The sequence below is a fragment of the Erithacus rubecula genome, assembly GCF_903797595.1.
Source record: "Erithacus rubecula genome assembly, chromosome: 6".
Taxonomy (NCBI): domain Eukaryota; kingdom Metazoa; phylum Chordata; class Aves; order Passeriformes; family Muscicapidae; genus Erithacus; species Erithacus rubecula.
In genome coordinates this window covers 28328880-28356077 of record NC_136688.1, presented here as the reverse complement: position 1 = coordinate 28356077, position 27198 = coordinate 28328880, and the positions used below count along the sequence as shown (strand labels likewise).

At 43.1% G+C, this 27198-nt stretch overlaps 1 protein-coding gene across 4 annotated transcripts in view; it reads right to left on the bottom strand.

The window, feature by feature from the left end:
- Positions 1-5584: 5584 nt before the first annotated feature.
- ACTN1 (actinin alpha 1) overlaps positions 5585-27198 on the bottom strand; it is an 85559-nt gene continuing 63945 nt past the window's right edge. For 2 of the 4 annotated variants that reach the window (XM_079309637.1, XM_079309636.1), the window contains exons 9-21: positions 22680-22772; positions 21332-21562; positions 20924-21071; positions 20204-20354; positions 17761-17869; positions 17140-17280; positions 15056-15238; positions 14209-14343; positions 13211-13390; positions 12162-12308; positions 10539-10619; positions 8298-8456; positions 5585-6476 (exon numbers count right to left, since the gene is read on the bottom strand). In XM_079309637.1, the coding sequence (XP_079165763.1) occupies positions 6318-6476; positions 8298-8456; positions 10539-10619; positions 12162-12308; positions 13211-13390; positions 14209-14343; positions 15056-15238; positions 17140-17280; positions 17761-17869; positions 20204-20354; positions 20924-21071; positions 21332-21562; positions 22680-22772 (1917 nt within the window). In that variant the 3' untranslated portion in view covers positions 5585-6317. Of the gene's footprint in view, positions 6477-8297; positions 8457-9932; positions 9999-10538; positions 10620-12161; positions 12309-13210; positions 13391-14208; positions 14344-15055; positions 15239-17139; positions 17281-17760; positions 17870-20203; positions 20355-20923; positions 21072-21331; positions 21563-22679; positions 22773-27198 lie in introns of all 4 variants that reach the window. The other 2 variants (XM_079309639.1, XM_079309638.1) reach the window with 2 other exon arrangements.

The window sequence follows — 27198 nt, the reverse complement described above, 5'->3', positions numbered from 1 at the left end:
CACAACTATTTGTGATTAAAAAAGAAAATGTGGGTAGCTGTAGCTGGTGCAAGTATGTCTTACAACTCTGAATACAATGTTTAGTTGTAAGCCTGCTTTACTTCTTTATTTGACAAGACAGTCCAGGACACTCAAAATAGCAGTGCTGTGACTTTTTGTGCAAATTCTGTGTAGGTGGCAGAGCTGGACTATTACAGGAGCAGCACTAGAGTCTCTGTGTGACTGTGTGCTTGAGCTGTTGTGTTAAGAAGCTCAGAAGCAAAAAAAAGCTCCTTAGGTGGCAGTGTTGGAATGGTATGGATGTAATAGGGATTGGAGTTACTGGCAATGATGAAGATAAGTCATGCTAGAAGCCCAATTAATGCTTTTTCTGTTTTATCCTGCTTCTCTTCAGCCCCTGGGATGGTGTCAGCAGGGAAGAATGCAGCTGTGCATCTGGAACACAGCTCTGGCTGCCCCGGTACTGCTTGAGCCAGGCAGGAGTCCTGCTTTCCCTTTCTTGGTTCTGAACACTCTTCATGGGTGGTAAAAGGCATTCATGTCTCAGTAGGAGAATCTGCAGCATTGCCTCCTGTGTGTGAGTGGTGTTTCTGGAAGCTATCACGTGCAAAATCAACTGTAGTAGTAACGCCGTGTTTTACTTCCCTCGTTGTTGTGCTTGCACAAAAAGATTGGTCTCTCAGAAGCACATCTGAAAGCTTACTGGGAACTATTACTGTCCTGGCTGCACATCTACAAATGCAAACAAACACTTATCTGGAATCAGAATACTTAAAAAACACAATCTGTTTATTGTTGGGGTAAATTAACTGCTTTCTCACTTCCCTGAAATTTTATTTTCTCTGTTCTGGAAAGCAGCACGACAGATTAAATATTATGTTCTATTCATTAAGGAGAGGTGTAGGTCTCAACATCCTGTCCCTGCTCAACAGAAATGCACCTGCCTGCAGCTAGGAAGCCAGAGCCTTCTCCCACCTGGCATTTCAAGGATGGTTTTGTCCCCAAGAAGACTGCAAATTTCTCTTTGTAACAAGGACTAACTAGGGCTTGTTCTTTTCTGACTGCCAAAAGGTATGTTCAGATCAACAGCTACATTTTGAAAAGTGGCTTATAATTTAAAATACTCATTACTTTGGAAGCTCAGGTTTGCTGTCTTCCTCAGATTGAAGATTCAGGCTCCCACCCACCAGAATGTCCTAACCACAGTGTGAGCCTGTGGTGTGGAGGAGGCCGGCTCCACTCTTCTGCCACTGTGGAGCAGGCAGCTGAGAGAGAGCAAGTGTAAGGAGAGGCCTAGTGGTTGGGTTGCTGAGACAGGCATGCTTTCCCATCCTAAGGGTCTTATCCTGTGGCTGTTTAATAGAAAATGCCTAAAAATACCTCTGTCAGGGACAGAAATGTAGCATTCTTTCTGCAAACACATTGCTTAAACCATGAGGATATGGGCTCATGCTTTCTCTCCTATTGCTTCAGTGCTTAATCATTTCAGAGAGAGACTGAGTGAGGGCTGAGGAGATGGTCCCTGGCCCATCCCATTAGGTCTCCTGCTGGTCAGGGTGTAGGATAGAAACAGGGGTGTGCAGAGAAGGTTTAGGTGGGGAAAAGCCTAGTGAGCACCAGAGAGACTTGAGCACCAGATGAACAGACACTGGATTGCAATTGTAAATAAAGGCTTTATTTCTACCTTCCAGTGACATCTCACTCTTTTTCCCCCTGTGGCTTCTTTTTCTGCACAGTGGGGGTAACACCAGATGTTTCCTGCAGCAGTAGTGAGACTGTGCTTTTGCAGACAGTCTGAGGGTCGGGGTCACGGAGGAATGATGATAACTAGAGGTCCTCAATATTTCACGTGAATGCTGGCTAGGCCACCAGGATGTGAACTACTGACTAATCGAAAGTGGGTGTAAAGACACTTGCTGAGAAGAGGAAAGACAGTGAGAGAGTTAGGACAGTTTCTGCCAACATATTTTCATGCATGTATGTCCCAGAAGTCAAAGCAGAGAACAAAACTGAGACCCTGTTTCCTGCCTGTTGCATGGTATTCAAAGATGGGAAGAATCTATTTTAATATCTTATTGGTGAGATCTAGTCTACAGTAGCTCTGAGCCCTCAGAATATAGAAAATATTATTTTTCTCCTTTCATTTTCAGTAATTTTTAAATTGCTGAGATTTATGTCTATCTGAAATAGCCTTAGAGCAGCCCTCCCTGTACAAGATGCAATCATCCAACTTCATCCTTCGCAATGGCCGATTTCTCTACTGACTGCAGCACTTAGCACATTTTCTCAGTGGCTGCTGGGGAATGTTCTGATTACCTGTTTGCATCAGGATATGCCCTAGACTTTGTTAATCCATGTTTACTATGCTAAGACTTTCCCAGCAGCTTAGTGCTAATGCAGTGGATTTTAAGGGTTTGCACAGTAGCAACTCTTTCAGTAGCCAGAGTCACCTCAAGGATTTAATTAATTCAACAGGATTAAGTTTTTCCGTACTTGGCTTACCACAGGAGTGGAAAAAGTCTGTCCTACCTCAGTATCTGTAGTGCAAGTAATGTTGTACAAATACTCTTCTTGTTACGGTATGAAAATTGTATTTGCATTTTGTTTTCTTAACAAAGACATTTTAGTTCAAGCTGTTCATTTTCAGTCATTACAAACCCCCACCCTCTCCTTTATTTCCCTGATAAGACCAGTCAGTCTGATTCATCTGGATGGAATCTCCATGGATATATTAATACTTCTTTGAAACCAAGTTCATTCAAGGTTGCAGACTAGTTTCCTTTCATTGTCTTCTGAGACTCCTGGCTCTGCTCCTGCACTGCTCCAAACCAGATGCTGGCAGTGCTGGCAGCACCCAAGACATGCAATGGTCACAAGACAGATTTGAGAGGCTTTGGGAAATGTGGTTGACATTCTGGCAGGCAAGACAAGACCCATGTTATTTGAGCACTGAAGTGTTTTCTGCCCCTGGACTATCAGTCAGGCTGAATAAGGCAGGTCATTGAGATCTCAGCAGCCAAAGATATGAACGGTCATGAAAGGACTTTCTTGGTTAATTTCTGCAAAAAGTATTATTTCAATTTCCACACCTGAAATAGTGAGTATGGGAGGCTAACAAAAGTGGCTTACCCCTGAATGGAAGGAGTGAGCTTGAAGTGGATTGTCCACTTTTTCTGTTCCTGGCAAAGGGGCAGTTGCTGAAATGCAAACAGCTGCTTCCAGAGATGAACTTCATCAAGGCTGATGCCAGGCCTTGGCTAAAGAATGGCATGTTAGCTGCAAAACCATGAGCTAATACCAAAAGCTGCTTTCACATTTCAAGACTCTAACTGCCACAGTCTGTTAAGACACACAATTGCAAGATAAATCTCGTGCTGCAGATGAGGAAGGTGAATTTCTTGCAGCAGGTCACGGAAGTTCTAGCCAGTTTGTCAGAGGCTGTGCCACCCAAGAAAAAACATGCCAGTATATTTTTGGCACACCTATTGCCAGTATTTTGAACCCTATTCAAGTATTCAGAAGTATGGGCTAGACCTTTCTGTTGCTGTTGACATCTCAGTTTGACCAAAGCAGTGCTGGGGTGCCAACTTTCACAAGGCTGGAGCCCACACATTGCCACCAATCTGTGGTGTCAGCAGGGATGAGCCACCTGCTTTTTGTCATAAAACTAGGAATACTTACACCTATCTGGTGTTTTGTGTGAAACCTGTCACACACTGCAACACTGCCACAGCTCAGAAAAAGGTTTTTATGAAGACTTCTGGAAACTGCAAGCACAGATCTGCAGAGTGCTGTCACCAGGATCATTCAATATAATTTGGCTTCATTCCCAGAGTGGTAGCAGACCTGGGCCCAAAGTGTTGGCCCAAGCAGCAGCTATGCTCTTTTCCACCCCTTTTTCAAAATAACATGGATCTTTTTCTCCAGACCATGGTCATTTAATAGCCCAACAGGTTTTCCCTTTTTCTCCCACCCTAGTTTTATTGTTTAAATAAATAAAAATTTATTAAAATATCATTGCATCTTCTGGGAGCAGATACAACCTACAGAGATCAAATTTTTGAAATCAACTTTTTGACAGTGCAAATGTCCTTTTTCAGGTGCAGCAAACCAAGGACAGGGCAGCTACTATGAAAGAGGAAACAGGGTTACCAAAGGCAATGGATATTCAGAGACAAACTTCAATATAAGTTATCTTTTCAGGCCTCTAGTCATCCTCTCTGCTGTATTAGCTTTCAAACAGATAACCAATGCTATGTACTTTAAAACATGGCAATGGAAATCAGCATACCATACCTTTGAAGAGGACAGTCCCATTTGCAGCAACGTAGTACTGACATAGCTGAAAATGAGGTTGCAACTGGATTAAATACTGCTGTGGCTCCAAGTCCTACATTACTGATAATTCTTATCAACCCCTCCAAGCAACACAGGAGGCTTCAGCTCAATTCCAGCCTCATTAACAACACAACTATAGCTAAGTTACACAAAGTGTCACCTTTGAAGACAAACCATGTTGAATGCAGCCTGGTCTCGTTTATGTATGAAGCTAAATGGCATTTATTTGCATGTCCCCTGTGAACTCATCATCCAGCCTACACAAGAATGCAGATCTTGGTGTATGCTGGAAAGAAGTGTGGTTGCAGACATTAACATTAGCATCCTTTCTCCAAATACAGTAGATTGATGCTGTCATGTTGGGATACACCACAGTGTGCTGCTGTGATTTTTACTGTGTCCTACTGAAGGTCAGGAGTAAACCAGAAACCTGTGCTGAACCTCAACCCACCATGCACAATACTTTCCTCAGGACTCAGCTCTGCCCTGGGGAACAGAAGATGGTGTTACCAAGGAGCTCTTTGTGAATCTGCCCACGAATCCACCATTCCTGCAGTATAAAATCTGTCTTTGGGACCAGAGAGAGAGAGGAATGTGCTTATACCTATAAAACACTTACTTGAACACATCATGAAGCAGTAATGTTATTTTGCTCCTAACCCTGTGTTTCCTAAAAGAGCTGTGTAGGGCAGGAAATGCACCTGTAATATGAGATGGCTGGAAGGGATTAGCTGCTTCCCTTTGCCCATTTCTGGACATGTGTGTGTGTGTGTGTCACTTTATGACTCAATAAAAGTCCCACAGGAGTTGTCTGGAAGGCTGGTTTCTTTTGAATGTCCATAGAAAGATGACCCCTGGAGGAATCTATGATGTCAGAAGATGTGGTATCAAAACCTGTCAAATGTTCAACACTGGGCATGGAACAGCAGATGGATTTTTCATGGATGGTTTAAGATATGGTGGCTGTTTGTACAGCTGTAGTAACTAATTCTGTGCTGGTTTTTCAGGAGTAACAGAATGTTGCTTCTAAAAGGGTGCTAATAGGGGTGTATTGGGGATTTAAAGTGGTCATTAAGGTGTGAAAATTTCAACATTATTCTGCAAGAACGAAAATGCTATGGACCTGGCTGAGAATATACCTTTAAATGTAGTGTAATTTCAATTAAAACCATTAATTTTGGACTCTCCTTATGTTTAACTAAATAGGATTAAACTACTTCACTATACAAATGAATAAAGTCTAGAGTTGTTATCACAAGAAGTTTTTAATATGGTTTGTGACAAGCAATATCAAAGTTATCAACTCTCAAGCTTCATGTTCTGAAACCAGACAACTCTCAGCAACAAAAAAAGTTGTGCACTGATAAACATAGGAGGCATATTGTATTTTTTAATTAAATATGAAAACATGAGCTGTGTACATTATTTTTTTCCCTAGAAAACACAGCAATTTCAAAAGTTTATCATAAAATATTTTTATGAAATGAGTGAACCAGCAAACACATGCACTTGTGTGCCTTCCCCCCTCCCAAGATAAACGTGATAAGAGAGACATACGTAAATGTAATAGTTAACAGAACAAGTGGAGTTTTGTCGTAGTTTGGTTCTTTTTGGAAAGGATGGAATGTAACATTGTGCTTGACTTTCTATGTCACAACAAAAAATATCTGGTGCAATATCTTAACATTTTCTTTTTAAGTTTCAATCTGGTGGAGAAAAATACCTTTTTCTATAATAAAATATGTCTGTTCTTTTTAAAACGTAACTTTTTTGCACAAAATAATTTTGTAAACTGTTATTTCAAGGGCAAGGTAGGCGGTCCCGTATCATTGTCCTCCCCCCCACTTAAAAATGTGATCTGTTATCTGAAGCAAAACAGGAAAACACAAAAAAGAGCGGAGCAGAGGTTGCTTTGCAGAGAAGATAGGGTGTATTGGACGGGGGAGAGGGGAGGGAGCGTGTGGTGCGACAGGCAAGAGTTAAAGGTCACTTTCGCCGTAGAGCGCCGTGGAGAAGGACATGTAGTCCAGGGCGCCGGGCACAGCGTCGCGGCCGGTGTAGGGCGCCATCCTGGCAATGCAGTACTCAGCCTGGTCCGGGGGCAGCTCCCGCCGCAGCTCCTCCACCGTGATGTAGTTCTGCAACGAGCACAAAGGCAACCCCTGCCCGTGAACTGACCTGCCTTGGGGGCACAGCCACCCCCTGTCCCCCAGGGCAGCAGGAGGGACAGGGTCCCAGCAGTGGCCTGTGCTGTACACCCACACAGCAGCGCTGCACTTACACCCTGCGAGGACAGCACTCCTTCCCTACTGTTTGGACAAATAAATGGTTTTTACAACACAGATTGGTTTTGCATGAGATGCTGCTGCAGCTAAAGAAAGACCTGGTGGTAAGTCAGGCGTGCTGTTAGTGTTAAGACTGTGCCTTCCTGTTCACAAAGGAGGTCCTGCTGAAAATAAATGGGAGGAAGCAGAAATTTAATTTGGATGCTGACGCTCACCAGCAGGAGGTAACAGCTGCTTGTGCTGCTGGGGAGTTGCCATTCCTTCTCTTCAGTAAATGGGAAGGGGCCATCCCCACTAGTCCTAGCTAGTGCACCAATGCAGGCAGCAGACAAGCACACACTTTGTATTGCTTCCACAGTTCCAGCAACAGTCTTTTCACTGCAGTCATTTTTAATAAGCAAGAAAAACTTCAGTAAATTCGGCCTCTGGAGACCTGCTGCACTGAGCTGAGCCAACCTGACTTCTCTCTATGCAGTAGGTAACAGTAGTTGCCTGTCTGCTAATCATAATCACTATGCTGTCTTCAGCTAACTGACTCACGGCCATTTGCAGTCTGTCTGAGCAGTAGCTCAGGTTTCACACCATCCCTCTCTCTCCTGTGACTTCTTATAATTTCTTTTTCCCTTTCACTTTAATGACTTAGGTATGAGGGATTTTTCTTCATAATGAAATATTAATTCATGTTACAGTCACCAGAGCATGTTAAACATTGACAAGTATATGTAACATACTGTACAGAGTAAACAAGTTAATAAGTAATGCTGCATCTCAAAGTACCTATTTATTCAGTGGTTAGCTGATCGGAATAACATGGAATTTTCAGGCCTCAAAAGCCAATAGAACTGGCTTCAGTTAGGCACATGTCTAAAGGACAGATATCGTGGATTTCTAGATCACAATTACAAAAAGATTCTTAGTGAAAAATGGAAACCAGTACTGGATTTCAGGGTAACTCATTACAATCTGAGGAATGGTATCCAACATTTCACATGAGATAACTAAATGATCATTAGCAAATAAAGAGATACGTTAATATTACATGTACATATTACTTGTTCAGTTACATAAAAGATTAGGGGGCACTGTTATATAAGAAAAATAAGATTACATTTTTATGAGCTGCTTCCCCAATGATGTAAATTACAAAAATTAGTATTTTTCATATCACTCCGAGTTTTCCTACATTCAACCAATTTCTATGGTTAAAAGATGTTCCCCCTTCAGATACAGCACATACTCAATGAAAATCTATTGACTATATATCCTCAATGAAAATCTATTGATTGTATAACAACTGATAGTGACATATAGATCTGAGAAAGGTCATCTCAAGTTTGCAGCTGTCAGTAATGAAGAGTTTTCAAGACTAATCAAAAGCCATCTGTTGAACTTGATAATTTTAAAACAACAAATTGTGACCAAGCTCTTAATTAAAATTTTGAAGCAAGAGTGGGCTGCAAAGTTCTGACTGACAGCTGAGCAGGACTTTTGAGTGCCTTAGCAGGCTGCTCATTAACCCACACTTTAACCTTGCACTCCTCCAGCACTACAGAATGTTCCTGTGAAAACACCCTCCCATGGCAGAGTGCTTCCCTTGACACTTTCTCTCAGAGGCAAGAGAAAAAAGCAAGCAGATGTTAAGCAGATAGAGGAAAGCAAGGTGTGGAGCCTGACCTTATCTCCAGCCAGGATCTTGAAGGACGCCATAACCTGGTCAGCAGTATCTGTATCTGCCGTTTCCCGGGACATGAAGTCGATGAAGGCCTGGAAGGTCACTACACCCAGACGGTTCGGGTCCACGATGCTCATGATGCGGGCAAACTCTGCCTCTCCCTGGAGAGCAAGAGAGTCCTGTAAGCCTGGCTGTTGGGCAGCAGTGCTAACAAAGTGAGGAGGAACCCTTCAGCACCACAGCTCATAGGCTAGAACACAAAGCCAAGTAGAAACGACCTCTGGGTATTATTTTTAAATCAGGATGTTCCTTTTTGGCGTGCTGTTGTGTACAAATGCTTCCCACTCATTTGTCCTCTGGAAGAAAACACTGCCAGCTATGCCTGAGGGTAACATCCAGCTCTAGGAAAATGCCCCTATTGGGGAACAATACCAACTTGGGGTCTTCAGAGGAAGACCCAAATTTCTTTGGATATGTGCTAGATGCCTGTAGCAGTATTTGAAAATCTGCTAAAACTCCTCAAATTATTTTACTTTCATTTACTTCAAAGAAGACTGCTACAGTTTGCTTCAGCTGACAGAACAGAAAAAATGTCTCTGGGGTATTTCATAGTATTGTAGTCATCTTTAATAGGCAGGCTTTGCAAAGAAGGACTTGCATATTTGGAGTGGTCCAGGGAAATAGTCTCTACAGGGAAGATCCTACAGAGAAGTTTTGCTACAGAAACCAAAACCTTGTAGTGTAGTTTTCTTCATTTCTTTCTGCATTTAAACCAAAGGTCATCTGTTCTCATCTCTGGGACTCCATCCTCCCAGGTAAGGAGAAGGGGAGAGCAGAGCAGAGCCTTCTCCTGGGAGCAAGTTCTCATAACTCATTTAGAACAGTATACCTTCAACAGTGATTAAGATACCTAATCAAATGTTACTGCCTTGGCACACTATACTGAAGTCTGTATTTATACTGGGCTGATGACTATGATCATTAAACACTGCTTTGCCCAATACCAGGAGCAAAGACACCAAGAGTGCAGATGAATATGCCTGCACTGTGCTCTTCTCCTGCCCTTTGGTGAGAATCAGTCTTTGGTGAAGCTCTTCCTAGAGTATTAGCTGTCATGCTTCCCAAGGTGCTACATGTTACTGCTCTGAATATTCAGGTATTGTCTTGAGGGAAATGCTACAGGGAGAATGACTGGAACTTGAACTTACATGTACAGGAAAGGGGATGTGAAACAAATGGTAGGAATGAGAGGACCAGCATTCTGAGTATATTCATTCATGTATGCTTCCAAATCATTTCAACTGATATTCAGGGCTGGGGGAGGCTGTGTGTGCTATGCAGAGAGCAGGCACCAATATAAGGAAGCTTACTGTTTCTTTCACTGGTAGCTACACAGTTTGATAAATGCAATTTTTATTTGAACCACACAGGAATTAGACAATTATTTCCATCTTCTTACTTTTAGCTAGAGCTGTGAGACAAGAATTTTACATGTACAACTATGATTAGATTTAACATTGTTGATAATTCTGGAAAATAAGGCTATATTTACCTTGATTCACTACACAATCTCCCTGTATTTTTGAAGGTGCCTACAGAATCACTTTGAATAGTAGTGACAGAGGGCTCTACATTACCATATTGTAACCCATGGAGATAAGGCAGGCTCGGAAATCTTCACAATCCATCATACCAGTCTTCTTCTACAGAGAGTGATGCAAACATGGAAAAAGCCAAGATAGAAAAGGGAGACCAGTCCAGGGAGAAATGAACCCACAGGAGACATTACAAAGAATGAGTTTTGGCAGGAGAAGATAGGAGGAGGATTTACAAGGCAATGGAAAGAAAAAGAGGAAAGGTAGTTTGTGAAACCATTAAGAAACAAAGGTGGTTTTGGACATGGAATAGTTTATACACAAGAAACATATTGGTGATGAAAAAAGGGCAAGAAGATATTAAGCAAGACAGATTGAGGAATGGACAATGAAAGGAGTTTTAAGTGACACAGAAGTAAACAGAACAATTTGAAGACATAAAAGAGATTATCCCAAGAAATTAAGGAATCAAAAAGGAATAGATACCAAAGTACATTTAGAGAGTAAGTAGTATAGAAAAGTGATGTATATATAGTCAAACACAAGAACAACAACAGATGGATTAAGACAAACAAGAAAAGAAAGGGAAAAACCTGTTATTTTTTCACAGTTTAATATCTGGCTGTGTTCACCACTAGCTTCCAGTACCTGTGCATCGTTTCCAATATCGTAACCCAAGCTGATGAGACAGGCTTTGAACTCCTCAGGGCCAAGTGTGCCGGAGTGGTCCTGGTTATGCGGTGTGCCAGGCAGCGGGACATGCAGTGCCAGCGCGGTGACGTGTGGCAACGGGAGGGACACACACAGGAGAACAAAGGCAGGTGAAAGGACAACAAACAGGTGCACCATGCAGTGGGTGAGGAGACAGGAGCAACGACATGCAGATAGAAAGACAGGGAAGAAAAATAAAAAGTGCACAACATTAGATATCACAATGACATTTCAGGATGTGCTAAAAATGCTCTTGGAACAGTTCCTTCTCAGAGAGCTCATCCCATGTTGAGAGCATTTGAATGACAAAAACAGCTGATGCTCAGGAGCCTCAAGATCTCAATCTCCCAAGTGAATTACTTGTATCACTGCTTGTTATCCAGTGTCAGAAGCCCTGTGTTTCACTAGTAACCCCGAGTGCAGGTAAGCAGGCAGAGGCAGTGGGGAGCATTGCCTTAATCTTATAACCAAAAGTTCCACTAAAGGAGTAGGTGAGGGCAGGTATGTTTGGCAACACACCCAAGGAAGCTTAGCTGTCAGGGCATCCCAGGAACAGACAAAGAAAACCAGCTGAAGCTCAGGGGAGCAGCATTGTGGCTGTATTTATGAGACCTGCACAGGAGGTGGAGCTTTGTCTGGCAAAGCTATTTCAAGTGCTCAGCTCTGCAAACAGCACGGATGTACAGTGCAGCGCAACACAGCTTGGCAGCTGCTCTTCCCTTTGCTCATTGCCCACTCCCCCAGTGTTTGAATGTACCCATCAGATAATACACAAACTACTACAGGAACTCAGAATCCCCATCCATCCTGCAGAATTTTAGCTCAGAACAGTCCCAAAGCACTGAAGACCCCCGGCCTGCTGTCACCACCTCTGGCCTGATCAAGGAAGCTACAGATAGGATGACGGGGCCAATTACAAGTGATTTTCTTCAAGAAAACCCAGTTTTTGAAGTCAATGTTAAGCCTTCATAATCAAATAGCTGAAGGTGGGAAACCCCTATTTTGTCTGCATTAAGATTCAGACTGTTGTGAAGGAAGGGGCAAATGATATTAAGGTCAAAATATATAATCTACTGGATTTATGGGTCACTCTCCTAAGAAAAGAACCCATGGTTTATTTTACTGAGACAGCTGAAGAAGGACTGAAATAGGCAGTGTTCTGCAATTTAAAAGCATTGCCAATCTCTGAGGGCAGACTGTCCTCAGATATAGCAGAGATGGTATAGAAGAGTGGAGAACAGATGGTCCCAATAATTTTATAAATCAAAATAATAATCTGCTCTCTGGAGAGGAATGAATAAAAGTCTAATTGCCTAAAAAAGCCTTCAAACCTTTCCATACTCTTGCTCTACCAGGAAATTTTGCTGTTTCCTGTGAAGATATACTTCTCCCAGGCTACCAATCACTTGGCAGTTTTCAAAGAATCGAGTGCTCCACAGGAGTGGCATTTTTAAGAATGAAACATCTTCTGTGATCCCATTTTATTGCAGTGACCGCTTGTTTTTTATTGCACTGTGCAGTCCACCTGGAAGCTTGTAGCTGCAGCCAGCAGTGACTTACCCTGTCAAAGTGGTTGAAAGAAGCCCGGAACTCATTCATCTGTTCCTGGCTGATTCCTTTGGCATCACGGGTCAGAATCTGGTTTTCCACTTCGTTGATGGTTCTAGCAATTGTTGTTAGTAACTGCTCCCAGCCCACACGGATATGCTGGTGAAAGAGGTCAGGACAATAAGAAGTTGCTCTTCTGCTTCTGAGGCCAGTGGATCAGATGTGCTACTTATTGCAAATTAAATCATCCTGGTGTGCAAGGCAGTCCCTGGTTTCCATTTTCTCAGAAAAGATTCCTTCTGATCTGCAGGTGTTTAAAATCTGAATTTTGACTGAAAAAACCCCACACTGAAGAGGGTAATTTCTGATCTTTTTTTCTCAAGAAAAACTTGGTCCTATTGTAAAATTCCTTAGCCTGGTCAAAGCAACATATTGGAGGCCTTTAACACAAATAAGAAGCAAACCTAATGCTTCTAGGAGTTATTTAAGCAGAAAACTCTCCTTACTAAGAAAATGAATAAAACATAGTGCTTGGAAGACACTGGTGCTCCCCTGCCTCTGCTGTTGCTTAATGGAAAGCTGGCTAGAAACAAAAAAACAAGTTTCAAAGCCTGTCTGTTCAGGTGGACTAATGTGGAACTCAGATTGCTCCCAAGAAACCTCATGTTATCAACAGAAAGCCAGTATGACTTTAAAAAAAAAATTCTGTTGGACCTTTTTGTTTTCTGCCAGGTAGTGGCAGCTCAAAATCATCAGTGCTTCCCTTTGTAATCCCAGCTAACACAATCAAGTGGCAGGAGAAACAAGACCTGTCAATTTTTCAAGGAACACTGTGGGAACTCATTCAGGTTGTTTCTGTTGTCTATATTTGGAAGTACATTGGAATGGGTTGGCATGAAGTGCAGTAAGGCAAAAATGAAATTCAGTGACATGTTGTTGCATGCTTGGCCATATTATCAAGCTCTCCATTTTCCTGAGAATCACAGCACGTTGCCAGAGCTGTATATGGCTGATGCTAACTGGCCACAGCAGATGAGGCTAATTGCTGCCAAAACATTTACCTCCATGGTGTAGTTGGTGTGCTTGTTGTCAAAGATAAGTGCTTCCTGGATCAGCTGGTGGTCTCCTTCCAGCTGGTCAATCTTTGGTTTGTAATTGACAATGCTTTTCTCGTACTGCCGCAAGTGGTTGAGCTGGTCCTCCAGGGTCCCATGCATCTCTATTGAAATGCGGCCAATCTCCTGCATTAGCAAAGCCAAAGCAGTTAAGGCTGCACTGAAAGGACAAGCCCCAACATACCAGACATTTATTGCAGTAATTTCACTCACACAGCATGGAATTCAAAGAAAAAAAAAATCTCATGGAGCAATTCCTCCACAGGAGCTGAGACAGTGTCAGCAAAAAATGTACCACAGCCCTGAATATTTTCCAAGTGAGGTGAATCATGTAAGATGTGTCTAATACAATGACACAAAAGAAAAGGAAACTGCAGTCCATAAATTAGTAATCTACCAAGCCAGATCTTTTTCTGGTGTACTGTCTGTCACTAAGCTAGTTCTCAACAGAGATGTATTTCTGTAACTGCTCTCTTCTTTCCAGCTCCTGCCATCAGTAATAGCTTTGTATTTTTACATTCCATCAACTCCAATGACTTCAACTCCAATCTTACCTGAAGAGACATCTCTCTTAAATATGTCTCATCTGCAGATGTTTGGTTTATTAATTGTATTTATTTAGTCACATGTATCAAGACCATTGCTGTGCAAGCAATTACACAAACTGTCTCTGATCTAGGATTTTGAATATAAGCACAAATCTTAAAATACCAGTGTTCCCCATCCTAAGTAATGCATTTTTCCTGGTACTAGAGTTAGAGGAAGAAAAGTACAAGCACTTCAGTAACAAATATCAATCTTGGGATTCTTCATATCTTCTCTATGTTTCTCTTGCTGTAACTTGAAGAAAAAATGGCTGTGACTGTGGTCAAGACAGATCAGAAATAAGAGTATCAGTGAAGATCACAGAGGAAAACAGTGTTTCAAAATTTGCAAAGCACTACCTCCATCTTGGTCTGGATCCAGGGTCCAATGACATTGGCCTGTGCACCAAACTGTTTCCGAAGCCGTTCGTTTTGCTGCTGACGAGCGTGTTCTTCCATCAGGGCTTGATCCCTCCTGGGAACCAGCTGCCGCACCTGCAACAAAGTGAGCAGTTTAGACACACAAAGGCACATGTACAGGAAATGCACAGCTTACCACAAGGGAGGGAGGAGTGGGTGTTTGCACGGAATACAAGCAGTCATATGGTTTAGGTCACAGCGGGCAAGCTCACAGAATGTGAATCCTATCTGCTGTAGGATACACATAAACTCATGTCAGGCCATGGAAGACCAGAAGCAGCTTCCATTTATTATTTGGGCTTTTGGCAGCTCATGTTAACTGAGTTGCATGACTCTGTTCAGATCTCACATTAGTGATTTTGTTTGGTAGTAAGAACCATAAGCACAACAGGTATGGACAATCTTTTAGGATTACAGCAAGGAAAGGCTACTTGCTGCAGAGATAGAACATCTGAAGGGCTGAATGGTGAAAAAGGACACTGATTCACATGCTATACTTACCTGCAGGTCAACTGAAGACAAAAAACCTCAAAGCTTTCAAATTTAGCAACTTTCATTTAAAATTAGCATATAGAAGTGGGTCTGATGTGCCTTAGGCACTTATAAGAAAGATCTCTTCCACTTTCCAAGTATACAGCAATTGAGCCAAAACCGAGTGACAAAACCCCACTTAACTCAGCAGTAAGCATGAGAGGGTAACTGCAGAGTAAATACTCCATTTCCTGGGCCTGAAGTGGTTAAGCAATGACATTGTCCCCTCTACCCTGCAAGGCTGGAAAGAACTCACGTGTTCCCATTTGCCATTGATCTCCTGCGGGGTGATTGTAGTGTAAGGATTTGTCCCTGCCATGTTGACATGATAGGTCTGGACAATCTTTGAGACTTCATTGTGGATTCCCAGGATGGCTTGTCGCTCCTTGTCAGCATCTGGCAACGTGGCTTTGAACTGCTCATGAGCTGTGGTCAATCCCTGCAGAAGGAAGGCAGCAGCAAAGGGGAGTAAGAACATTACTTATGAAATATCCTCTTCAGCAAACATATTTCTGAAATGACTGCAAAAACTAACAAATTTCCAGGACACAATGCAGGCTACTCTAACACACTTTTCAGGTTCTCTCAGTACCACTAAACGGGATGTTTTAAGTACTTAAATGATGTGAAGTCTTGTTTTCCCTTTCTTTCTGTCCCATGTTGATCAGTGACAGAGATACCGAAAAAAGGTGGAATAATACTGGCTTCTAATTTAGGGGGAACTATTTCTCCAACACTGCTGTCAATGACTGCTTGTCAGCCTCCTTGGGGAAGAAGATCTGACTACTAGAATTACTATTAAAAAAGTCTCGCTAGTTTTGATGTGCTATGTTTTCTTCTCCCACTAGGTATACACTATTTCTAAACCCAAAGCAACTCCAGGTGAGTACTAAGGGTTCAGATTCAATTTGATCAGAGTCAGTTAGAACACGTGAAGTTCTTCCAGCCAACTGCAAACTTGCACAGGCATCACATGCTCCTGCTGCTGGAAAACAGCTCCTTCTCCCTGACCACAACCCATCTCACTGTGGTGTGCAGGTCATGCTCCAAGGACTGATGGCTGGGGTGTGCTTGCTGGTAGTTTGTAGCCAGCTGACAAGCCAGCTGGTCCTGGCTCATCTCCCAGTGCTTCTACAGTCCTTTAAGGTACTTCATCCCAGAAACCTGGAAGATCAAGTCTAGGGAAGTGAATGCAAGGAAAGAGGCAGGAAAATGCATGGGAAACAGAGGTGTGTGCAGGGATAACCAAGGGAACAGTGTGGACAGAAGAAAGAATGAAAGTAAACCACGTGATTGACTGCTCTCTCTCACAACACAGACTGTTAACTATTTTCTGCAAAATTCCTTCCTTACACTGTGACTCATTGCTTCGCAGCTGCTCTAGTGGCCATAGAGATGTAATACAAATCTGGGGGCTGGGAGAGACAGTCACAGGGAGAAGATGGAAGTGGTTAAGTGCTGTTTAGATAATTTTGCATTAAGAAAGACTTATTGAACCCCTTTGTTCAGGAAGGAAGGATGAAATACACAAATAGCAGCTCTGTAACTGTCACTGTCTGCTCCCTGCAGGTCTCCTATTTGCTGCCTCCCTGAGGCACTCCTTTCAGTCATTCTGGCAAAGAGCTGACTTGGATTCTTTTCACAAGCCCATCAAGCAGGTGAAATGGAAGTACCCATTGCAATACAGGAAAGTAGTTCCTGTTCTCTAAGATCTGCAAATTATCTGTATATAACTTAAGCTGCATTCCTAATACCCTTTAAGAAGGGGAAAAACTGAGATACTGTATTTGTTGTTACAGAGAAGGCAAGACAACTTTGATTTCAAATGATAATTCAGCACCAAGGTGGACAACTGTGATTTTTTTCTTGTGCTCAGCACCAAAACCCAGCTAGTAGCTCAATTGTCCTCACCGTACATCCTCATCATACAGGATCAAATCACCTGGACATAACATTCCATGTGAGAATTGACCTGCAGACCCTGTAAGCAGCACTAAGCTTTGCTCATGTGGGTCAAGAAAAATTACAAGACCCTAAAAGGTTCTCTCAATTTTCAGGCTTCTGTTGATATGGCTCTGTAATTCCTCTGAAAAATCTGTTTTCAGTTTTTGTGTCTAGCTAGAGTGATGTATGTATGCTTTATACCTATTCAGATCCAGGTTTTTGGAGAAAATCAAGGAAAAACGTACTCATTTTTATTTCTCTCGATAAGGCTCACTCAACAGAGCAAAAGCACCAAAATATGACCTATAAATTCATACCACTCTGAATTCACAGAACTCAGGAGAGCCCGAACTTCTCAGTGTCCCCAGGTAACTGGTGCAAATGACTGCTCTGTACCTGGATCTCCTCAATGGTGTGAACAATGAATGTGTCCTGCAGATCCTCCATGGCCCCTTCCATCCAGTTATTGAAGGGGGCAGCTCGTTTGGCATACTCCAGGTACAACTGATCAATTGTTTCCAGTAGTTTCTCTGTTCTCTGTGTATGCACAAAAAGAAATAAAAGAAAAGCAGGAGAGATGGTTGGAGAAGAATAATCACATAAATACATGGATTGTCTGAGCTGTTCCTTCCTTTCAGACCTCCTTGGTACTCTCAGGATGGCATGTCAGTAAAAGTCTCTCTGCTATTAGAGATTACACACTGGATAGATTTTTTCCCTCTAAGGGGAATAAAATAAATCCAAGGTCCTTTGAAATAAAACAAAACAAGGCAGAATTTCAGGCAGAATAAGCTTACAAAACACAAAAAAATGTAAAAACAAATCAATAGCCAGAGCAAACAAATGGCACCATAAGTGGGCTTGAAGAAAAGCAACCTAAGTACACTGAAATGTAGCCCTTGTTTCCAGCCCAGGATGTTCTAGGAGCTCACAAACAAGCTGACATTGTTTGTGTCCACTGCAGCTCGGGCAGCACGAATGCACTACCCAGAGGGTCCAACTTGTAACACATCTCACCTCCAAGGCTTCTCTACGTTTCTGGGTTAGGGCACCCAGATTATCCCACTGGTCACAGATCTTCTGGCACCTGGCATTGACACTGGGAGAGTCGTAATAGTCCAGCTCACTATAAGGGGTGGGGACAAAAATGACAAGAAGTCAAATAATGACCCTGTACTGAAATAAGAGAAACCTATTAGAAATCTTGATCAGTCTTTAAAACAGATTCAGACAGAGATCATGGTTGCTGCAAATAAAGCAAGTCAGGATGATATCAGGATCTAGTTTAGGATACACTGCATGTGTTATGCTGAATCAAACAGAACAGGACCACCCAAGGCCTCAACAAATACTGAGGCTGGCTAACTGATAGGAATAACTTGCCAAAGGGGGAAGGGAGTATAGACTTTTGCTCAAACTAGAAATAAGCAGATTATGATCAGAGCAATCTGCTCCTGTATGCTGCTTAAGAACATTATGCAGCCTAACAAACTGTGTCTTATACACCAGAATGGAAAGCAAAGATTTTATAAGGAACACTAAGAAACTGTTTAAGATTTCCCTAAGAATTGCATAGTACAGGTGGCAAGGAATAGCTAAATTACATAACCCAGCAAATTTATTTAGGTCAATCTCAGAATAACCATGTAGGTTTCTCTCCTATATGCCTGACAAGAAGTGCTTTGCTGACATGTCTATAGGCTGACACTCAAGGAACACAGGTATTCCTGGGCAAAGGAGCACGCAGGGGCACACTAAAGCTTGCAGCCTTGCATTGCTTTGTGCTCATGGTTCTGGTCAAAGTGGTAGAAATCTGCAGGCAGAGGGAGCCAATCTGGGAAGTGTCAACCTTGGCAGAAAAAACCCAGAATTAATCACTCAGTGACCCTGGGCCATCTGATGAGCAATTCTTTAAGCAGTAATGCAGGTTACACTCTTGCCTCCCCCAGCCTTGCTTCTTCATGCCATTGTATTCCCCTCCTGGGGTGTGTGGGCACAGCTGTTGGTAGAGTCCTCCAATAAACTAGTCAGGAAACTGATTTGGGCTAAAAATAACTTATTTGCTAGGTTTTTAATCCAGATCAGTTGCTTGATCTACTTTGCTGCAGAGCCAGCACTGCAGATGAAAGAACTCCTTCTGAAAGCCTGTCTTGTAGCAGACTTGTGCTGGACACTATGGCTAGGGAGGGAAACATCCATGCCCAAACACTTCTGCCATGGGTAGCTGCAGTGGCTTCCTCCACATCCTCTGCATTTCTCTGGCAGTGTGTCTCTAGGGGAGAAAAGAGCTCTGCCATGGTTTTTCAGGGCATGGCCCCTTTGCTGGAATGGAAGATGGTTTCTATAACAAGAGCAGAGCCTGCTGTTCTCACACTTTAGAAGAAATAACCTCTCCCACAGCTTAGGTCTCAATCTTCCCTGCTGCTCTTAGAGCTGCAGCTGCTTTGGCTGACATGTAGTGTCTGCTTTGGAAGTGGCAGGTCAGGTAATGCTTGGTGACTAGACAGACTCAGTTTTAATCTTACTGACATGGAGGATTGCCTGGAACCCTCCTTCCTCCTATTCCAAGGTCAATCCTCCACTGGACAAGAAGGCAATTCTGTAAATCTCTGTTGTTCAAGAAGATAATGATCTTGATCCAATAATCCTAATTTTTTAGAGAAAAACAGCTCTTCAGCCCAAAAGGACTGATCTTGGCCCAGACATTAACCTTAGATAGGCCAGTGTGATACATAAATCTTTTTAAAATAGGAAACAGAGTCAAAACCAAGTAGTTCAGTGTTTTTGCCAAGAAACATGCAGGGTTTCAAAACCTTCCTTCACTGCAGCTGCTAGCTCTTTGCCTGCCTGCTATTCTAGCATTTATCCAGGTAACCTGTATTACTCCAGGAAAAGGAGTAGAGGTGAAGGTTTCCAAGAAGGGAAAGACCTGATCTGCTGCAAGGATATCCTGCAACAAGTGCTGAATAGAGTGCACTGATCAGCAGGCACTCCTGGGAGAAAGAATGAGGTCACAATGGGCTCAAGCAGCTTTTCCCTGCTGGAATAAGAAGGACTATTTTTTTAATAAAAGAGAGCAAACTGAGACCCTCCTGTCCTCTCCTCTTTCCTTCTGTTCCTGGAAAAGTATGACAGTGTCACAACTTTGAAATACAGCATGTGCCAGCAGCAGGTCAGACTCTTTAGGAAAGGGTTCATGGCAGCATAATGAACTGGAAGAGGATGGAAACTTGGCTTAGGAGTATAATTCTGCCTCCTCCTCAACAGCACCCTCAGCTCATCCACTTTCTGGCCTGCTTTTCTGGTGTGTCCAGATACTGGACAGCAGTATCCTAGATACTGTTTGGAAACACTGGGAATTCCCAGCATTTTTGTATGGGGATGGATTTTTTGCTCTCCAGAGGGCAAAGCTCAGTGAGCCTCCCTGGCCCCGGGACGGGACGTGCTCTGGGTGCCGTACTTGAGCTCTTGTGCAATAGCAGCAATCTGTTCCACGCGGTCCTGGTGTGCAGCCAGGTCACTCTCAAAGGCCTCGTGTTTCTTCAGCAGGGCCTTGATCTCCGAGAGGGTTGCAGTTTCGTAATCCTTCTGCTGCAGCATTGCTTCCTTACCTGGGGAGGGAGCCAAAGGACAGAGAAATGAAGGAGAGGACCCAGGGTGGCCAAAGCCAGCTCTCCCCACTCAGACACCCTGGATTGCCTCGCTCCAGCTGCCCTGCCCGAGGCTTGTCCCCGTGCCTGCTGGCCTAGAGAAGCACAGTGCTCACTTTCAAACCACAAAGTGAGAGTTTGCCATTAACAACACAGAAGGGCACATAATGTAGCTTAAGCCAGCACCGTCACAGTTTATACTGGACTCGTCTCAGTATGTGCAAAATGGGTTATGCTGATCCTGTAAAAGCCAATAGTAGCATTTACTGTACAGGAACTTTTCCTCTGCTCTGTGGCTGCATTCTTCTAGCCAAAGTTCTCACTTTGCCACAGTTAGGAAATGCCAACGCTGACTGCATGATGCGGAACAGAGATCAAGGTGGTTTTCACACATTTTTTGAAATAAGAAATAAATACAGCCTTCTTAAGAGGAAACTCTCATGGAAGGACCCATGCACAATCCATCTCCTCCTCCCTACATAACAGTCAGCACTGTGTCAGGCAACAGGAAGTATGTGGGCTGGCATTACCATCTGTCCAGGACTCATGAATGGATGCCTTCTGCCGGAACTTCTCTGCCAGGTGATCCAGCCTCTCCAGCCTCCGGATCTCATTCAATAACCACTCCTCATAGCCCTTCTCAGCCTGCTCTAGACCACCCCAGGCATTGTTTATATCCTACAGACAGAAACATAAGAAGACAAGGCAAATTAAAAGTTGGAGGGAAGATGTTCCCCAGCACCAGTCCCTGCGAGCTACATGGCTCCAACTAACTGGAGGGAGTGAGCATGGGCTTTTCATCTCATAGCGTTCTGCAGACAAGGCAGGGACACAAAGACTTAAGCAGGACTAGAAGTGTCAGGATATAACTGTCTGCAGAAAAAGAGTCTCATTTCCCAGGCATGTTTGGGGTCTAGAGCAGCAGCCACCCCACTCACCGAGACCATCTTCCCTTCGGAGGGCATGAAGGCTGGCCTGTTGCTGAGCCGCAGCTTGGTCTGCAAGGTGTTGAAATTGATCTCAAGTTGGCACTTCTCCTGGACCTTGGGGGGCTTGTGCAGGCGCCGGTAGTCCCGGAAGTCCTCCAGTTTCTGCTGCATGGCTTGCATGGTGTTCTCTGGGGCCCGGTTCTCCAGCCAGGGGATGGTGCGACGAATCCACTCCAGCAGCTGGAAGGAGCAATGACAAGAAGCCTTGAACTGAAAATTGTGCTGGAACTGCAGGTGTTGCTCTGATTTCATAAGGGACCATTTACTTTTATGTTTGCTATCAGAAAGATTCTGCCACCAGCAGGGCTTGTAAAGAAGTTTGACAGCTTTTTTTTGGAAGTACTTTTTTTTTTTTTTTTTTTTTTTTAATGAGCAGCACATTCCCTACCACACTAAGTAGTACTGCTTGTTTCACCACTGCCAACATGTTTAAGGCACAGCTTTTGCACAAGCAGGACCAAAACTATATCCTCGGATTATGTTAAAGCCTTAAGAATTTTTCTGGACTGTTGCATAATTAAAGGATGTCCTAAGTCATATAGCTCCAGAAAAATCTGACATGAGAAATCAAGTTCTTGCCTTCAGTTGAGCCTCACACTTTTTCCACTCTAGCTTCCTCAAATTCACTGTCGCTCTTTGGATATATCTCCATAACAAACCCATCTGCTAATGCAATAGGCACTCTACAGTGTGACTGGAGTAGTGCACTTTGTTTTTCAGATCAGGCTCAAACCAGGCTTATGGGTTATGTTTGCCCTTTTGCTGTCCATCTTCTCCTCCCTACTTATCTACCACAAACATACTCCAGTCCACATTTGGTCTCTTGTAGTTTTCCTGTTGTCAGTCTTTTCAGCTAAAAAAAACCAGCCTCTAGCCTGTATCTGACAGAGATTCTTTCCATAATCATCAAATGCCTATTTCTTTCCTCAAATATCTCTAACTTTTATTCTCTGATCCAACTCCTGACTTCTACAGTATATTAGCATACAAGCTATATGGAAGATGTAATGAACTTGTGAAGTCTGAGGAAAGTTAAATCAACTTGATTTTTCCTTCGACTTTAGCATTTCTGGGTTGGCTTTAATAAATTGAGAAATTCAGAGCTTCTCTGTGGAAGCTTTCTGTTTTAAAGTAAATTGCTCTTGTCTTTAAGGTAACTTCAGTCTTTAATTTGAAGAGGAAAAAATAATTTTCCAAAGACAACAGCAGTGGGTCAATTGCACTCCCCAAGATTACCCATCAGCATTAAATTCAATCCTTTCCTGCATTTCACCACCACTCAGAAACCAACACCTACATCACTGGCCAGTTTTTCGTAGTCTTCCATGAGCTGTTCATTTTCTTGGTTGACTGCCAGCACCTTGCAGATACGATTTGCTGCTGTCTCCGCCTGACAAAGAGAAGAAAAATGAAGAAGGGAAAAATGTGAAAAAAAAAAATAAAATCCAAACCAAAACTTGCATCTTAGCTTCCTGCTACATACCTGTGGTTTAATCTCCTACTCTTAGCTCTAGCAACCTGTCTGCACTTTGGGATGTCTGTCCTGACCTCTCTGCTTTCCATCTGGCCTTCAATAGTGATTTGTTTTCTTCCCTTTTCAGTGATTCTCGGCTGTGCTGATTCTACCCTCTGTGTTGTGGGGCAACCAATGTTTCTGTGCTTTTTCTGGAGCTGCTGCTGTAAGAGGGCCTTGTTTGTTTCCTACCAGATGGACCCTGGCCACTTCTTCAAAGACAGGGAGTTTCTGCTGCCACCTCCACTCCCCATACCTGCATTCTGAGCTGGAACAGCAGTAAGATTGATGTCAAGCTAATGAGACTGTCTCTGTACTTTTACCCCAGGACAGAACTACCAAAACAGAGTTAACCCACAGACAGGATTTACAGGAAAATCCCTAATTTTGTTTGGCAGATTAAATGGTAGATAATCTTAAATTCTGCCCAACAGAACTGTCTTCCAGTTCCCCCTGTATTTCTGGCACTGATTACAGGGCCACCTCCTTGGTGGAACATACACCTACCATGTATTCAGAGTCTCATGATCCAGCTGAGGATTTTTTCTCCCCCTACTTTTCTGGGTAATCTTTCTGCTTACTCTTTCAAAACAAGTCTTACAATAAAAAAAATATCCTACTGTTACTATTCAGGTTTGGAGCTTTGTTCTTTTTTTCTTTCCATTGTGAGACCAAAACCTGATTCCCTGCAGGGAGCTCAACATGTTAGAACATGAATTTGGAAAGAAGGGATCAGAAAAATCCCAGCTATGAACTCAGAAGCAGTCTGTGTGGTCTGGAGTGGCATGTGTGTGTTTGGCATAGGGGACACACAAGCAGGCTGATCCTTGCACAGAATCTATCTGTGGGTTATCAGCTCCCTTCATCATCACCATGGTGTGTGCCATGACACAAAGCCTGAGGAAATGCCCCTGTGATGCATCAGGGGACTGCTCAGACCCCTCTTACCACAATACAACTGTGACCCTGGTGCCTGGAGAAGGTGCTAGAGGTACCCACAGGGTTCCTTGGGAGAAGTACTCCTTACAGAGGCTGAGTGCAACCAAGGAGGACAACATGCCAACACTACAACAAACCAACTGTAAATGCTGTGTCCTGCCTCAAAACTCCATTTAGGACTGATGCCAAAATAAGTTTTGCTGAGTTTATAGCTGGTTAAGTTTCAACCTTCTTCTATTTTTAAAAGACCTTTTATTATCTGTTTATTCAATCTTCAAGGACATTTGAGAAAAAACTCCAATTTTTGCAGCTGATGTGAAGCAGCAAGAATAGCAATAAAGTCATAGGCTGTACAGTGATGTATGGACTGCTAAGGTCCCAGAGGACACAGCAATCTTATTCATTTGTAGAATGAAATGAAGCTGTTAAAACATCCATTCAGTCATCTGCCCTTTCACTAAAGTAGACCAGCTATGAGATACACAGATTATCAGCTAATTTAAAACACATCAGAGAGACCTGTGCAGGAAAAGGAGCAGTTTCACTTAAAAAGAAATGTGCAAAAATTGCAAACAATGGTTACATTTAAGAAAGCTTGTACTTTGACCTATTTTTAACTAAAGTTTGTACTCTAATGGAGTGTTTTTGATATACAGAGAAAACTATAGACATGAGACCAAACAGTATGTCAAAAAGACATTGCTGGAGCCCTACCATGATATGCCTAGTGACTGAGGGAACTGGTGATACCTAATGTTTATCTCAATCACTCCAGGAGAGGTGTTCATTTAACTTTCTTATTTTTACACCCCATGAGCTCACTGCAGCAGCAGCCAGCTGTGCAGGCAGGACCCCATCCCAGTGAGGCATATTTACATGTATCTGATGATAGACTTTCTCCAGCTGCCCAAGTTCAAATATGTGTGTGTGTATATGCGTGTTGAACAACTGTCCAAACAAAAAGACCCTAAGAATGTCAGCAGTTACAACATTATTTGTATTATCCTCATGGCAGGAGTATAGAGGCTTTCTCTCCCCCACCAGTACTTGCCTCCCAATGGTTCTTGCCCTGGAACTGCTACTGCTCTATGCAATAGTGTGCTGTTGCTGCAGCCACAGGAAAGGCTCTGTGGCCACAATCACCATTAATGTAATGAGCAACATGTTACACTGTGCTCTGAGCAAGGTAGGACAGAAGGATGCCAGAGCTTTCAGGCAACCTTCACAAATACCCCACAACTGCTAATGAGCTGATCCATAGTGATGGCAACCTCAAAACTAAAATGAAATACTTTCAGGTAAAAGAAGAGTGGCACACCAAGATGTTTACATGAGGCCAAGGCAGCTCCCCCTACACCTCCATTAGTTCAGTGGAAAAAGTTATTTTGGCTTCCCCACACTCCTAAAGGTAATGATGCACTTAGAATGTTCATGCTGACTCCAAAAAAGCCAAGATGCTCACAAGGCACAGGGCAGCACTGAGAAGATGCACAATCCTAGGGTCTGAAAGCTGCATTATCTGTATTCTCAGAGAACCTGTGTGAGCTCATCTGCTTCAGTGCAGCATCATGCTGACACATTGTACTGCTTGCACTCAGAGTCTTGGGGAGGGCAAGCCCAGGACATTCCCTGTGCTACCAGCTGCTGTGTCTATGCACATGCTGTCTGGTGGAATCCAAATGAGAAACTCAATGGCAGCAATTTATCTGCCTTTAGTCTTTTCTGTGCTTCTCAACCATAACTTGAACTGCTTAGGATAGGAGTAGAGTTTGCAGTCTCTCTAGTTCATGGATCCATGAACTTTCTGCCGAGGAGGATCATGAAGGAAGGCATTCCCACAGTGCACTATGTAGGCATGCCTGCCTGCTGCTGTCCTCTAGCTTCAGGGGAAGATGCCTGCCTGTTGCAGTCCTCTGACCTCAGAGGACCACTCCAAAATACACCAAACACAATCTCTTAATAAAACAGCAAAACATTAGTTAGAAATTGCCACAAGTTTACAAAATATTAAGCCAACCAGTAGTTGCATGCATTTAGTGTGAAAGTCAGAAGCGGTTAGAAAACAAGCAAACCAACCAAAGCAAGTATACCTACAAATATATATATATAAATGGCAGAGAGAAAAAGCAGCCATCTACATACACATGTCAGGCTGGGGACCCTGTACCTTCAAAGGCTCAGGATAAGAGAATGAAAGAAGCAGAAAGCAGCTCATGGGACTCTCCCTTCAGGCCTGGTGACAGTAATGAAAAATCTGGATGAAAAATTGAGTGATATCACAGTAAGTCACCTAACTCTGCATGAAGGGGCAACACAGTAACATCTGGGCAGGGGCTTGTACTCAGCAATCACTTTGCATTTGCCTGTGGGTTTGAATCTGTGTCACTCAGCAGCTGGTGAATTTATGACTAGGGCACCTCCAAAAAGGAGCTGTGCCCCTCCTGCCAGGGCACAATTGAGTTGCTGGCCCATAAGGACTGCTAAAAAATTAGTAACATATTACATCTTCCCTGTAAGACAGTTGGACTCCATGGGACTGGAACTTTAATAACTGAGAAACTTCATCTCAAGTTTTTGCCCCAGCTACTTGGTTCAGGTCTTGAGGCAAGAAGAAGACTGTTTTCAGTTATCCCAGGAGACTGAGCATCAACCTAAACTGCTGATCAGAGCATGGAACCTGCTGAGCAGGTTTCCAAATCATGGAATGGGTGCAGAAAGAAAAGGAAGGCTACAACCCTCCTCATATTGTGGTATGATGTTTCCTCATTTAGAGTTCCTCAGGGTAAGCAGACTGCATGGAGCAGTCCCTCAGGGGCACCTGGCAAACAGGAGGCCTTATCATGAGGCTGGCATGATTTCTGAAACTAGTCTTCCTAGGCAAGTATCAGCTGGCTGGAGCTTGCAGACTGGTCTTGAGTGTTTTGAACAAAAAAACCACAGGATCCTAGCAGAAAAGTCATGACTACACAATTTATGCCAAATGGGCAAGTCTACTGCACTGCTGTGGGATACATTCCCAGTTCCTTGGAAACAAGACAGTATCACGTAATTTATATGAAACTGGGCAGAGAACAAAAAGCTTGAACTAAAGAGCTGCTCCCTGGTAACTACTGCTTGCATTTGCCCTCTGAAAGCCAGCATCAGCATGGAAACTGAATCAGTGTTGGGACCATCAGCACTGTTTGCATAAAGGAGATGGAACCTTCCTAGAGTCAGGTTAGCCCTCAAGCTGGGCAACACAAGGACTGTGTCTCAAATAGAAAAAGGCCTGCCCATAACATGGAAAATGTAGTCTTGGATTTTAGATTTTACTGTTCTAAAGCATATTTGAAATCAGCAGTAATCTTGTGGAAGGGCCACAGTC